The sequence below is a fragment of the Camelus ferus genome, chromosome 29, assembly GCF_009834535.1.
Source record: "Camelus ferus isolate YT-003-E chromosome 29, BCGSAC_Cfer_1.0, whole genome shotgun sequence".
NCBI lineage: Eukaryota > Metazoa > Chordata > Mammalia > Artiodactyla > Camelidae > Camelus > Camelus ferus.
In genome coordinates this window covers 3,141,114-3,156,531 of record NC_045724.1, presented here as the reverse complement: position 1 = coordinate 3,156,531, position 15,418 = coordinate 3,141,114, and the positions used below count along the sequence as shown (strand labels likewise).

General features: G+C 32.4%; 1 protein-coding gene across 1 annotated transcript in view; it reads left to right on the top strand.

The window, feature by feature from the left end:
- The window catches only part of CNBD1 (cyclic nucleotide binding domain containing 1), a 230,433-nt gene that overhangs the window by 195,166 nt on the left and 19,849 nt on the right, over positions 1 to 15,418 (top strand). Inside the window, exon 10 of the mRNA XM_032469909.1 lies at positions 14,283 to 14,392. Coding sequence (XP_032325800.1) covers positions 14,283 to 14,392 — 110 coding nt within the window. The remainder of the gene's footprint in view (positions 1 to 14,282; positions 14,393 to 15,418) is intronic.

Genomic DNA, 15,418 nt, shown 5'->3' with positions numbered 1-15,418 from the left:
AATTTGTTCAACGTCTCTGTGATGGTTATCTTAAATTCTTCGTCGAGTAATTCATGTATCTCCATTTCTTTAGGGTCATTTTCTTGTGATTTAACTTATTCTTTCGATTGGCCTACATTTTCCTAACTTTAATATGTCTTATTATCCTCTGTTGGGACTTTGGAATTTGAAAAATCAACTACCTCTCCCAGTCTTCATGGCACGGTTCTACACAGAGAGGACCTTCTCCAATCAGCCCAGCTGGATATTCTAGACATCTTGCATCTAGAGATCTGGGGATGCGTTCTCAGTGGTCTCAGGTGTCTAATCTTGTTGAAGAGGTTGCCAAGTTCTAATCAGGATTGCCATCTAGTGTCTATCTGTGGTACTGTAGGTTTTGGTATGCATTAAGAATCTGTTCTCAGGGGGCCGCAACCAGGTACCAGATTCCTGTCAGAGCTTAGATTCAGACAAGACAGAACTCAGTTCCCTGGGCAGTCCTTTAAAAAAAAAAAATCAAAACATTGTTTGTATGTTGCACTCCTTTCCCTACTCAGAGCAAAGCTGAAAGTTGGGGATTTCCTCTCCATCATGCCACGCCATGACTCGTGGAGGGAGGGCCTCGCGCAAGAATCTGCCATGAATTTCCCTACCAGGTTTTATGTGATTGGCTTGTGCTTCACTGGGGTACAGGAACTTCTTAACTGGTTTCTGGATTTCTCACAAAGGAAATTAATTAGTCCATGAAATGCTAATTCTGTGTCTCTCAGGGCAAGGAGGGCTTGAGGCTTCCTCCTTGTTGAACATATTTATGAAGGTTATTTTGAATTCTCTGTCAAGTGATTCATATACTTTCATTTTCTTAGGCTTTTTTATGGAGAGATATTTTGTTCCTTTGATTGAGTCACTTTTTCATGTGTCTTCATGTTCTTTGTAACTTTGTGTTCATTGCATTTTTGAAAAAGCATCCACCTCTCGCAGCCTTTATGGTTTGTGTTTGTACCTTCAGCAGTCAGCCCAGCTAGAGAATCTGGGCGCCTCTCAAACCTTTTCTGTGGGTATGTCATCTCTGGATTTGTGTGTGTAGATTCCTAATTAGAAGAATTTGCCTTTATTTTTTCCCCACAAATTTATAATCTCTTGTCCTCTCTGCTGTCTGTGTGCTATACCACGGGTCTTCTGAAGCATCTACATGCCACCAAATTCTTTTTTGTTCTCAAAAGATCCCTCACAGCTAGAGTATGCCAGGTACCATCCATGATTTGAGAAAGTTGAGGCAGAAGCCAATCCATCAGGGAGCCCACTGAAAAGCCAGAACTTTGGATATATGCATCGCTCTGCTTTTTCCCCCGAGGGAGAGGCCACCGAGCTGTTCTGGACTTTGTCTTCCATACCATGGATGTTCTGGAGAAGCATAATGCTACTCAGAGCTTATTTGTTCTCAGTGGCCCCCACGCATCTAGATAGAGTATGCTGGGTCCTATCAGCTCTCCCAGAGACAAGGCAGAATCCAATCCCTCAGAGCATGGAAGAGACAGCCCAGCCGTCTCTTTCCCATCCCCAGGGAGAAATCGAAGGCTGGGAGTTTTCTCCTGATCATACGGAGATGTGCTGGGGGGAGAGACTATGACAAGAGGGTGCCAGAAAGTTTTCACCAGCTTTGATGCAGCTGTTTTTTTGCTCACCTGGAGTATGAGTCTCTTAATTGGTTTCTGGATTTCTCACAAATGGAATTGGTCCATGGATTGTTGTTGAATCACTGTCTCTGTGAGGGGAAGGAGGGTCTTGGGCTTATTATCTGGCTCAAAACTAATTAATTTTTATTCTGTAATTATTGTATACCTCTCTCAGAGGTCATATTAAAAGTCAGTTCTAAAATTATTTTAGAAAATATTTTCTTAAACATGATTATAAAAATAATATATAAGTTATGTATACATTTTTGGAAAAAAGAAGATAATAAAGCACAGGTAACTTATAATTATACACTTATAGACATCAACAGTTAACCTTTTCTTATATCTTCCCATGTTTTAATTCAGAAGCAAACACCTTTTGTATATTTTTAACCAGGGTCGAATACTAAAGAGTTAATGGAACTCATTTCTACTGGCCATTATAAAATTAGTATATTCCATGTCAATGGCAGTTTGAAAAGTTATGAATATTAGAAGAAACATAATATATTCTATGAATTATCGTAATGTATTTAAATATTTCCCTACTTATCGTCATTTAAGTTGAATAAAATATCTTACATGCACAGTTTTGAGTACTTATGCATAAATACTAAACTGTTTACCAGATTATTTCCTTATGAAAAATTCTTAGAATTAGAGCAATTTCATCAACATGTCTAAAATATTACATCATTCTTGAAACACGCTGTAAGTTTACTTCTTATAAAAGCTCTAACAACTTCTTCGTACTCTTGGCTTAGGTTTTTACTAGAGTGTTAGTTTATAAAAGACCCTACTGTGTACTAGAATGATGTATAATATATAAAAGAGGGAGAATCTTGCATCAGTGGGAAAAGGCTAGTATTATCTTAAAAATAAAAAAGTGTTAGAAAATAATCTGTACACCTGCGAGAAAGTTTCAAGTTAGCTATTTAGCCAGACATCATGTGGCAAACATTATTTAAAATGGATTGGTTATTAAGTTAAAAATAGCAAGAACAATAAGAAGAAACTATAGGTATACAATTTATATTGAGTTGTTCAACATGTGAAAGTCATGATATTAACAGGAAGGCAACAGTTTTAGAATAATCAACAACAAATAATATAAAAAAGGATTAATGTAGAAAGTTAAAAAAATCTAATGGCAAAAGCATGAATATTTCTGTGTGTAACATGTACACACTACTAATTATAAAATAGATAAACAACAAGGACCTACTGGATGGCACAGGGAACTATATTCAGTATCTTGTAATAATCTATAATGGGAAAGAATCTGAAAAAAGAAAACTCAATCACTTTGCTGTTCACCTGAAACTAACATAACAGTGTAAATCAACTATTCTTCAATAAGAAAGAAAAATCAAAACCAAAAAAGCATCAATAATTTACTTTTAAAAATAGAAATAGGATATATCATGTCTTTTTAAAGTTATTATGAAAAAATATTAAAATATTAAAAACAATTTCACACTTTATTCCTGTCAGAGTACTGTGTACAAAAGCAAAGCGAGGTCATCAGTAGATGTGCTGAAATGTGCTTTTGCCTAAATATTATATAGAGTGATTGAACTAATTTGAGTGTAAACAACCAGTTTTCTGAAGACATGTAATAAAATAAATATTTTCACTCAGACAGTTTATCTACACTGCTTCAGATTATATTGAAATATACCAAGTGGAATATATATTGAATCAAAATTAATTATTATGAAATTAATGAGGTAAATCGTTATTTCAAATAATGAATAAATGTGATTGCAATGTGTGCGAGGTGCAGATGATAAATGCATCATACTATTTATATACTTTCTTGGGCAAGTCCATTTATTATGTGATTATTCATCTCTGAAATAATGCTACTTAAGTAATTGAACTGAAATCAATGTAGATGGTTAGGTAGTGTCAGAATGAAGTAGCTAATCAGCATATCCTTGTTAAATGGACAATTATCATGATTAACTATAATTTATGATAAAAATACATTATTATCAGGTGAAAACTCAGAAATTTTTCTTTTTCTACATAAATATGAAAATAATTTTCTTCTATTAACTTAATACTATTTGCAAAGTAGTATCTCTTGAAGATTAATGTGCATTATCTCTTTGGTCCTTTAAAGAAATCTGCAAGGTAAGTCATTTTGCCATTTCAACTGAAAATGAAATTTGATTCCAAATGTCAGGCTAAACACAATTGCTTACTTGTCCTAACACCCAGCATCCCACTGAAATGAAATATATACACCTGTCTATGTATTTCACAAGCCATCCATACATATGTGTGCTCAGGACTTATCACTGTGCTAAGAACAAGAAAAGGTGATATCAGCAAGTCAGAGAGATGTTTGGAAGATGATACTCATGGATTTCTTATGTTATTTGAAATGTTTCCTTTTAAAGGTTTCTTTTTGCTTACCACATGGTTAGTCATGGGTAATGTCACCTAAATTCTCCTTTGGTGATCAACTCCTCCTGCACAGAAGGAAAGCCTCTGTGGAGCTGGCATCTGACCCAAATGTACTTGCTACTACTTTTCTCCATGGAATAAAAATCCTAATTATGGCAATTATGAAGCTTGATCTGTTCTGACTGTGGCACCATAAATATAATTGACTTTGGGCTAAATGTCACTCATTTCCACAAAACTATCTCTTTTACTACATCAACAAGAGTCAGTTTCATTTTTAAAGTCAGCAAATCAGAATTCATACAAGAAACAATAACTATAAAATAATGGGAAACATCACTTAAAATATAAAAATTTTAAATATCCAGAGATGAACTAAGCAAGAAAAATGCAAACCCCTTATGAGGCAAACTATATAACTTTGGAAAAAGGTATTAAAAAGACTTGGAAAATAGAAATTGATTGGAATATGATACACGTGTAATTCCACCTACATTAAAATGAATTGAATAGAACGGAAATGAAAACCTTGACAGGATACTCTATGGGACTTGAGTCAGCTGGGATTCTGGCAGTAAATCGCATATTACGTGGGAATGATGGAAGACAGTTTAAGGAATGGATTACTTACAAGAGTGAGGGTAAGTTTAAGGGAAAGTAATAGAAGATGGTGAAGCACCCAGGGGCATGCAATAATAGGAAACCATTACAAAGTCTAAGTCTAATGGGGAAAGGGAAGGGGAAATTACCAGAATCTGACTACACATTTTAGCCATAGGCTTTCCTGTAGCAGCTGGGGTCTTTGGTACAGGTGTTCAGCCTCTGCGACACAGTGATCTGTCAAAATGGCATGGGGGAAATTAGTACGTCAAAATTTCTCTTTTATAATCTTCTTACTTTGGCTGCCATTGGTTAAATTCAACAACAAGCCAACGGAGTAGGGAAAGTTAGAAAGTGTATCTGAAGGGAACAAACATGAAATATTCAGCATCATAATTTTATCTGGAAGAGCAAACACTTAATACAGTCCAAGAAAATGTTGGTAAAATTTCAATGGGGAAAGTTATTTCACAGTTAATAAAATATATTCTAATGTTAAAATAATTGAGTGTTGGAACACAGGATCACAATAAAGTAAGTGCAGAAAAGCCTTCCTAACTTTATATTAATTTATACATGATGGCAGGGACACTTCAAATCAATGGAGATAAAATGAAATTTTCAACAATTGTTTTGGGACTTTTATCCATTTGAGATGAAAATTCTTACCTAACACATTCAAATTATAAATTATAGGATCATTTAAATGTAAAAACCCCATATACTTATTGAGACAAAATATAAAATTATTTTATTAGCAATAATCTTCTCAATCCTTATAAAGAAATTTTTAACAGGTTTGACCACACACAAAATAATAAAAATTATGTGGTAAAATTATAAACAAGTAAAGTTATTCTTAGGAAAGTAGAAGTATTTGTAATATATATAATGATGGAGAAAAAATAACCGTGATTTATAAAGAGCTACTACAGATAAATAAGAAAAGATAAAATTTTAAGAATTAAAAATGGACAGTATATATAAATAAAAATCATAAAAATATACAAAGAGTAAATACAAAAATAAATGAATTATAACACTCAGTAGATATCAAGGACATGCCAATTAAAACAATAATTAGATTCCATTTTTTGATTTAGCAAAATCTATCAGAATTTATTATTATGTGTTATATGAGCAATTTAATTTATAGAAAATTTTACACATATCTGCAGATGTCCATGAAGGAAATTTATTGTAGCATATTTTTTAAATAGCAAATTTTGGAACCATTTAAAAGCTCAACTTTAGAAAAATGTTTACCTAAATTGTGGTACCTCCATACTATGGAGTCTTTTAAAAATGATGACATTACTTATACATATCAAAGTGGAAAGTTGACTAAGAAATACTGACAAGTGTCAAAGAGGAAATAGCTAAAATGGAAGATCATACCACAGAAAAATGTTAATGGCATAGTGCATTTATTTTAAACTGTATGTGTTAAACTGATGAAGTAATCGTAATATACAGCAAGATAGAAATCAACGCAAAAATATTGTGATAAACAAAGAAGGCATTATATATTGATAAAAGGAACAAGAGAGTAAGAAATGTGACCATTGGAAATACAAACCTCAAAGTATATAAAGAAAGAACTAATGGGCTTATAAGGAGAAATAAGAGTCATAATCAATGTGGTCAGGTTATACAACCTTCTCAGGAACTTAGAGATCTGAGATTAAATATTAAAAAAAAAAGGACAACTAGAAACTGAACATTACAATAAAAAATTCAAGCTTTTAGATATATGTAGAACTCCATATCCAACAGACCTTTTCCTCTAGCATGTAAAAAATAAGGAATAATTATAAAAATACGTGTAATGGTAATGTAATGTACATGGAGTCAATTGTAAAGCAACAGAAAGCAAAATAAGAAACCTTAAAATTAATTTTAAAAAGATACCAGAAGTATAGTTCCAAATATTCGGAAATAAAACAATGTATTGCTGTATCCCCCTGATTAAAAGGAAATTTAAAAAAAAATCTTTCAATAAAATCATAATAAGATCACTGCATTTCAGAATACATGAGATGTAGTTAGACCAGTAGGTAGAAGAAATATGTAGTGTTAAATGCATTCATCAGAAAATAAGAAAAAATAAATTAAAAAAAAAATAAAGACGGAAATCAATGACCTAGGAAACATATCTACACAGAAACAATAGTTATTTGTGAAATAAAATGCTATTTAGAAAAAATTATTTGCTAAAATTACAAGCAAATAAAATATAATAAAAGCACAATAAAGATTTCAGAATTATAAAAATGTTATAAAAAGTCTAATGTATTGAAAAACTAGTTGGAAAAGATACATTTCTAAAAAATATAAAATGTCAAATGAAAGAGAACCATGAGTTAGAAAACTAGAAAAGACCAAGTCATTTTAAAAAGGAATGTTTTTAGTAATCAAAAAAAAAAAAACAAAAACAAAAAAAACAACTCAGTTGTTCTATTGAATTCTCCCAAACTTGTAAGAAAAGTGTTTCTCTTACACAAGTCCTCCCAGAAATTATCCTTGTATTATTTATTATTTCATATGTAAGCATTTACATTCTGGTAATTCCAGCGTGTGTGGTATTTGGAGGTCTGTATCTAGAGTGCTGAGCTTCTGCTGACTCTTGCTTGTGGTGTTTTCGTTCCTTTTGTGTTTTTTAATTAAGAGCTCAGACATGACTGAAACATCTGAAACACCTGAGGATCAAAATTTAGTATAAAAGCAGATTTGTATATAGTATTTACTTTGTTGTAGACACAGGTAAATGCATTTCATATATTTACTAAAACAGTTCTCAAGCATGAGGGAAATTAAATCCAGCATTACAAAGTAGTGCTCCAAATTCAAATAAAAAGAGAAAACCAAATGTGTAATTCTGAAAACAGCAGGCTCACTACAATTTTATGTAACAAGAGCAGCAGTGTTAACCAAAGCAATGTATAACAGATCTTTGAGCATCAGTCCTCTTAAAATATGATGAATAAACAGCGTATATGTAAAGAAGAAATATATAAATGTGGAATCAGTAAAATATATATACACACCCCTACACCTAACATATATATCCAAATATATATATTCAGACCTCTAGTTTTGAGAATATATGTTCATAATGATGCCTATATAAAATCTATCTATCTACCTACCTACCTATCTATCTACCTATTAATCTATATATATCTATCATCTGCTGAGAATGGAAAAATAAAGAGAATTCAAAGTTGGAGACTAATGCCAGTTTAATTATCTAAGTATAAGATTTAATCCAATTTTTTAAAGGAGGGGAATTGATGGTTAGTACAAGAATTTGTCCATTTGTTTGGAATATAGTAGAGAAATTTTTAGGGAGGAAAAATCTGACCCTTTCAGTACAGGGCACAGAGGATAGTCTGAGTGTATCCTCAGCACTAAGAAGTGGAGGCTCATAAGATAAAAGCAGAAAAGTGTGTCAAGAACAGGAAAGATTCATTAGCTCTGTTGACTACTAAAGAGAAAGAGCAATTCAGGGCTCTTGGAAAATTCCTGACTAGGTGACTGTTCAATTTTTAAATTTTGATTCAAATAAACTAATATTTAAATGCATGGGCCTTAATTAAAATGCAAAACAAATCATGTAATGCTTAACTTAACTTTACTGGTAAAATTTGGGGATATAGCATTAGTTTTTTAGTTGAACATATATTACACTTGATAATATTTTTGTTTGGATTGACTATAGTTTTTCTGATATTCTATTTGGTTAATTTGGCTAATCAAGTTGATTAATTCTAAGAATCTCTTGTATTTTACAAGTGTAATTTTACTTTATATTTTCTATTTCATAATTTCACGGTCTGGTATGTGTCATGTGTACATGTATACTCAAAATATCTATAGTAATGTGGGTATATATATATGTTTATGTTTATAATAAAGTGGTGACTATAATTAATGGTTTGCTAATACATTTGGTAATATATAAAATATGTACCATATTTATGCATAATTTAATTTTTGTATATATTTATATGTGTGTGTGTGTGTGTGTGTGTGTATGGTAATGTATATTTTATTAAGGGCTCACTTTCCCTAAATAGTATCTTCATATATGTGGGAAATCTTTGAAGCCTGGATAAACATTAACATATCCAGAAAGCATTTTTTCCAGGCATTTAGATTTGTAAAAACAACACTATGATTAAAAATATTTAGTGTCTCTAGATGGTGTAGATTCTAGCCCCAATAACATGATCATGGTTAAGAATTTTCAGAGAGAATTTCTTTTCTCTTTTTCCATTCCTTTTAGCACCACAGCTAAGAGGAAAACATTTTCATGAACTCTCTTTGTGAGGTGGGTGGGATTTTTCTTTTCTTTTCTTCTTTAATCAAAGTACAGTCAGTTTACAATGTTGTGTCAATTTCTGGTGTACAGCATGACAGTTCAGACATACATACATATATATATATATTCATTTACATATTCTTTTTCATTATAGGTTACTATAAGATATTAAATACAGCTCTCTGTGCTGTACAGTAGAAACTTGTTGTTTACCTATTTTATATATGGTAGTTAGTATCTGCAATTCTAGAACTCCCGATGTATCTCTTCCCACCCCCTACCCTCCCCCACCCACAGTAACCATAAGATTGTTTTCTATGTCTTTGAGTCTTTTTCTGTTTTGTAAATAAGTTAATTTGTCTTTTTTTTTAGATTCCACATGTAAGTGATATCATATGGCATTTTTCTTTCTCTTTCTGGCTTACTTCACTTAGAATGATGATGTCCAGGTCCATCCATGTTGATGCAAATGGCATTATTTTATTCTTTTTTATGGCCAAGTAGTATTCCATTATATAAATATATCACAACTTCTTTATCCAGTCATCTGTTTATGGACATTTAGTTTGTTTCCATGTCTTGACTACTGAATATAGTGCTGCTATGAACATTGTGGTGCATGTATCTTTTCAAATTAGAGTTTCCTCTGGATATATGCCCAGGAGTGGGACTGCTGACCCATAGGATACATTTATTTTTAGTTTTTTGAGGAATCTCCATCTTATTTTCCATAATGGCTGCATTGAACTACATTCCCACCAGCAGTGTAGGAGGGCTCCCTTTTCTCCACACCCTCTTCAGCATTTATTATTTGTAGAGTTTTTGGTGATGGCCATTCTGACTCATGTGAGGTGATACCTCATTATAGTTTTGATTTGCATTTCTCTGATAATTAGTGATGTTGAGCATTTTTTCATATGCCTATTGGCCATTTGTATGTCTTCATTGGAGAATTGCTTGTTTAGGTCTTCTGCCCATTTTTGGATTGAGTTGTTTGTTTTTTTCTTATTAAGTTGTATGAGCTGTTCTGGAAATCAAGCCCTTGTCAGTCTCATCTTTTGAAAATATTTTCTATTCTGTAAGTTGTCTTTTTGTTTAGCTTATGTTTCTTTTGCTGTGCAAAAGCTTATAAATTTAATTAGATCCCATTTATTTATTTTTGGTTTTATTTCTATTGCCTTAGGAGAATGTTGCTAAGATTTATGTCAGAGAATGTTTCTCCTTTGTTTTCTTCTAGGAGGTTTATAGTGCTTTGTCTTATGCTTAAGCCTTTAAGCCATTTTAAGTTTATTTTTGTGTATGATGTGAGGGAATGTTCTAACTTCATTGATTTACATTTAGCTGTCCAGTTTTCCCAACAGCATTTGTTAAAGAGACTGTCTTTACTCCATTGTATATTCTTGCTTCCTTTATCACAGATTAATTGACCAAAAGTCTGTGGGTTTATTTCTGAGCTCTCTGTTCTGATCCACTGATCCATATGCCTGTTTTTGTAACATTACCATGTTGTTTTGATTACTGTGTCTCTGTAGTATTGTCTAAAGCCTAAGAGGATTATTCCTCCAACTTTATTCTTTTCCTTCAGTATTTCTTTGGCAGTTCTGAGTCTTTTGTGATTCTGAGGTGGGCTTTTTCCAGTTCACCCCCCAAGAATATTACTCTCTGAGCTTTTATGAAGGAGGATGTCCACATCTGATCCCTCAGATAGACTTTGCCACTGGCTCTAGGGCTTTCTAACCCCTGTAACTGCACTTTCTTTTTATTCATTTTTTTTGTGATTTTTTTTTCCTTTTACCACCTCATATATTTAAAAATATTTTATCCAAAATTTTCAGTTAAGCTGCTTTGGTTCATAAAAGCCTAAGCTATCATATTCTGAGCTTGCTTTTGTGCTCAGTTAATCTTTTGAGGGAAATTGCCATTTAATATTGAGATCTTTCATTTTCAACAAATATTTATTGAGTGGCTACTATGCAGATACATGAGTGAAGAAAAGATAAAGATTCTTGTCTTGATGGAGCTTGCATTCTAGTCCCTAGAGGATCTAATACACGGTAAGCACAAGAAATAAATCAGTAAATTAGTATGTTAGTTGGTAACAAAACTATGGGGCAAAAAGCAGAGTGGGATAAGGGAACTGGGAAAAGCAGATTAAACTGTAGGATAAAATAGACTGGAAATGGTAGATTTCATTGAGAGGGCAAAATTTGACCTAATATTTGAATCTGGTGACAGAGTTGAGGTAAGGGTATGGCTTTCTTGGCTCTCAGGCTGGGCATCAAATCTCCATAATCCCATCTGCCTTGACCTATAAATGGCTCCAAGCCCTAGCATTTGTCCTGTCTTGGAGAGTGGAGGGGAAGATGGGGGAAAGTGGGGGAGGAGAGAAAAGGTGGGGGAACCCTGACACCAACCTCCTTCATCTGTCCTATTTTGCAGTGAGTAATCAGTCATACTCTCTGTTTTCTGTGAAATGATTCCATAAATGTGTTATTTTGGTAAATTATTTTCTTAAAATAGTTTCTGAGTCATGTTGAAAATTTAAATTTCTCCCACCCATATTTTTCAGTCTTCCTCTATCAATAATTAATATAACTGTTTTTCCAAATTTCATATTTGTGAGCTTAGAGAAGTGTCCACTTATTTTTTAATTTCTCATGTGAAGTGGCAAGTACTTAATATGCAGGAGGGTATTTTACATATAGTACTTATTTGTTAGAAGAATGACCTATTTTAATATGCCATGAATTCAGAAGGAAATTAGATAATTAATCAATGATAATTTTCTCTGACATGCATTTCTATTCAGGATTTGCTTCTGCTTAGTCATACATGCTGTTTATCTGCATATAAATATATATTTTTAAATAATAAAGAAGTAGCATTTAATATGGGTTAAAGTTTCTTTAGTATGAACCTTTCCAGAAATATTCAGCAAATGTAAAGTCTTTTCTAACCAGTATCTTTCTTAACATTAAAAAAGCAAACTGAGTATATTTATAAGGTAAACATGTCCAAAAATACTTCCCCAAATATTTAAGGTAAAGTTCAAAATAGCATTCATTAGCATTATTCTTTTATGTTGTTCTTTTATGAGTAGTCTAGTTTTACAGGGAGAACTAGTATCCATTTAGGTAATGCATGTCCTGCTTGAAGCTGCATCAGTCTTCCCAATACTCAGATACACTTCTACTCCAGAACTGCGTTTCGCTCTGCTAGACTAATGGGCTTGACTTTATCTCAATTAAGAAGATGTCCTTTAACAATCTTTCTAATCACTAGTTTCCATTTAAACTGAGAACTTAACCGTCCCAGTGCTGATGCTAATGGCCAATTGGGAATTATCCTTCTTTATCATGACTTCTTCTAACTGATCCGAGAATTGATATAAAATAGTTTTATTAGATTTGTGACTATTTTCTGGCATATGATAAACAGCAGAAAGAAAGAAACAATAACAATACCTGCTATTCACTGTGCATCAATCTTTCTGGTGTTCTTCTCCTTATTTACCTTGAAGATAAAATCAAGTTTGTCCTTTTCGTAATGGTCCAATGCTTTCAGGTTTTAGAGTAGGAATCTGAGTTTTGACGAGGCTCTTTAAAACCTAATTTTTAAATACAAATCAACCATTTATTTCCTAAATATTAATGAAGATGATTTATAAATATTAATGAATAAAATTTCATCTACATAGTCCGTGACTAAATTTTTTCATTTAAGATTGTATTATAAACCTTTGACTCTTTCTGTGGTGTTTGTCGTTTTTTATGTAACCCACAAGGAAAGGGTATAGAGATGACGATATTTATCTCAGCATTACTGATATACGTTCCTTTGTAATGGGAAGCAGGATCAGAGGCTGCATGAGTGAAATTTAAAAAAAAATAACACGAGAGAGGTGTGAAGTTTTTTTTTTTTTTAAGGCAATGGGAGTGATTAATTTTCTAGTCAAAAATAATATTTAAAATTTCTTATTGAACTATGATGAGACACATTTTTTTGTAATGTCATTAAATTCACCCTGCTTACCTGGATGAAAAGGGTTTTGCTGTATTGTCTTCATTAAAATAAACATTTTCTATGATTAGTATAAAGGCCATAGACAATTACTCTGGCAGCAAATGTCCCTCCTCAGGGGTGAGATTGCCTCATAGGTTTTGCTGTAGTGGTTCCACTTTTCCATTCTTGCCTTGCCTTTATTTTTTTTCATACTTAGTTTGTTTTTTTGGGGGGGCTAATTAGGTTTATTTATTTATTTATTTATTTATTTATTTATTTATTTATTTAATGGATGTACTGGGGATTGAACTCAAGACCTTGTGCATGTTAGGCATACACTCTACCACTGAGCTATACCCTCCCCCCTTATCTTGCCTTTAATACAAATTGCCATGATCCTTATTCTCTTTAATGTTATATACGCTTCTCTATGAGCTATCTAAGGTTTGACTTTGAAGAGGAGATTTCCAACAGTGCATCTCTGCAGGCTAAGAATAATGGGTTTCTTTGCTATCTAAGTGCATCCTTTTCTTTAGCTGTAACAATTGCCAGAAGCCCCTATGTCTTCCTTTATGTCCTATTGATTGACTGAAAGAAGTAAAATCAGTCTCTAATATCATAGAACCTTTTAAAAGAGTGCTCTTTGCTTTGAAGAGTAGAATCTATGAAATGCATTTTCCATGCCTATATACAATTTACAGATAATTCTACATATATTATAACAATATTTGAAGATAACTTTATAGTATCACTGTTTGACTGTGAGAAACATGATGTTAGGACAGTAGAAGAGTCACCGTAAATTTTTATTTTAGCAAAATAAATGATTAATGACAAATAACCTTTTAATGTTTTTATTATAACTTTGAGTTCTGAAGATCTGAAGGTTAGGTATTCAGGGATTTTTTTTTGAACCAGTTGTTAAAACCATTAGCAGTCTGAAACTAACCATGGTAGAAATATCTTTACTGTAAAAATCAGCAAATTCTGATTTGGGGCTTGCCCCACACTCCTCTTTCTCTCTCTAGAACCAGACAGATTACTAGCTCACCATTGATTTTACTGCCAAAGTCTTTATCAATGTTTACTTCTGTATTAGTTGTAGATATAAATACCAGATGTAAATTTTTGTCGTATATCGAGTATTGCCTATAAAGTGGCACCCAATGGGAAATTTATTATTAATAGTTGTTGAATTAAATATGTCAACTTTTATTGCCATAACACCTAAAATAATTTCTTATAGAAAAATGTGTGAAATAATGAATTATCTCTCTTGTTTTCAGTGATAGTGGAAAGTGGAAATATAATCTCCTTTGTGGCTTATATTAATTCTGGATACTGTAAGATTTATAGAAATATTGTAGGACTTTCCAAACCACAATCAAAAAAAGTGGTAAGTTTTAAACTCATGTATTCTTTTTAATCAATTAATCTTCCCTAATGAATAGGAATTATTGAACATATTGTCATGTGCTTATTAGACAATTGTTATTTGTCTTTTTTTTGTAAAATTTCTCATCAACTTTTTTGGATTTTTTTTGCTGTGTTTCTTTTCTTCTTTTTATGGGTTGTAAGATATAGGAATGTAAAATAAGTTGTTAGACATGCTAAGTTGTAAGACTTAGGAATGAGCAATAAGCATGTTAAACAGATTCTGGACATCCTTATTTAACAAAGAAATGCAAATTAAAACCACAACAAGCTACTGCTATATGCATATCAAATTGGCTAAAATACCCTTAACACATGACCCAGAAATTCCACTCTAGATATTTACTCAAGAGAAATGAAAATATGTGTTTACAGAAAGACTTACATGAATCTTCATAAGCCAAAAACTGTACATAATCCAAATGCCCATTGACAGTTGAATGGATAGAAAATTTTTGGAATTGTTTATTCAATGAAATGTCATGCCTCAATAAAAAGAGACTATGATACATATGAGAATATGGATGAATCTCAAAGCATGAGACTGGGTAAAAAGTCAAACCAGGAGAGTGCATTCTGTGTGATTCCAGTTTTATGAAATTCAAGAATAAGCAAAACATTAATGCATAGTGACAGAAAAGTTAGAACTAATTCATCTCGGTTGGTCAGGAGTCTTCAGTGAAATTCAATTTAATATGCCGATGTCATTGAATTCTCCTGTTCTAGTCATATTCAGTGTAAAGATTCACCATTCATATCAGTGACATATCTTAGATATTGGCTTTTGACTCCAGGATACTTGGTAAAGACTTTCCCTTCTTGTGAGTTCCTGTCACCCTCCTACCCTGAGGGCTACATTCAATTTTTTTTTTCCCAATCTTACTGCTCACCAGCTCATCCATGTTTCAATACTGTTGAGCTCTCCCTCAGAAGATAATTATGAGTTTCAACTTGTTCTCCAGAACCATGCATACTGAAAATACTGTAG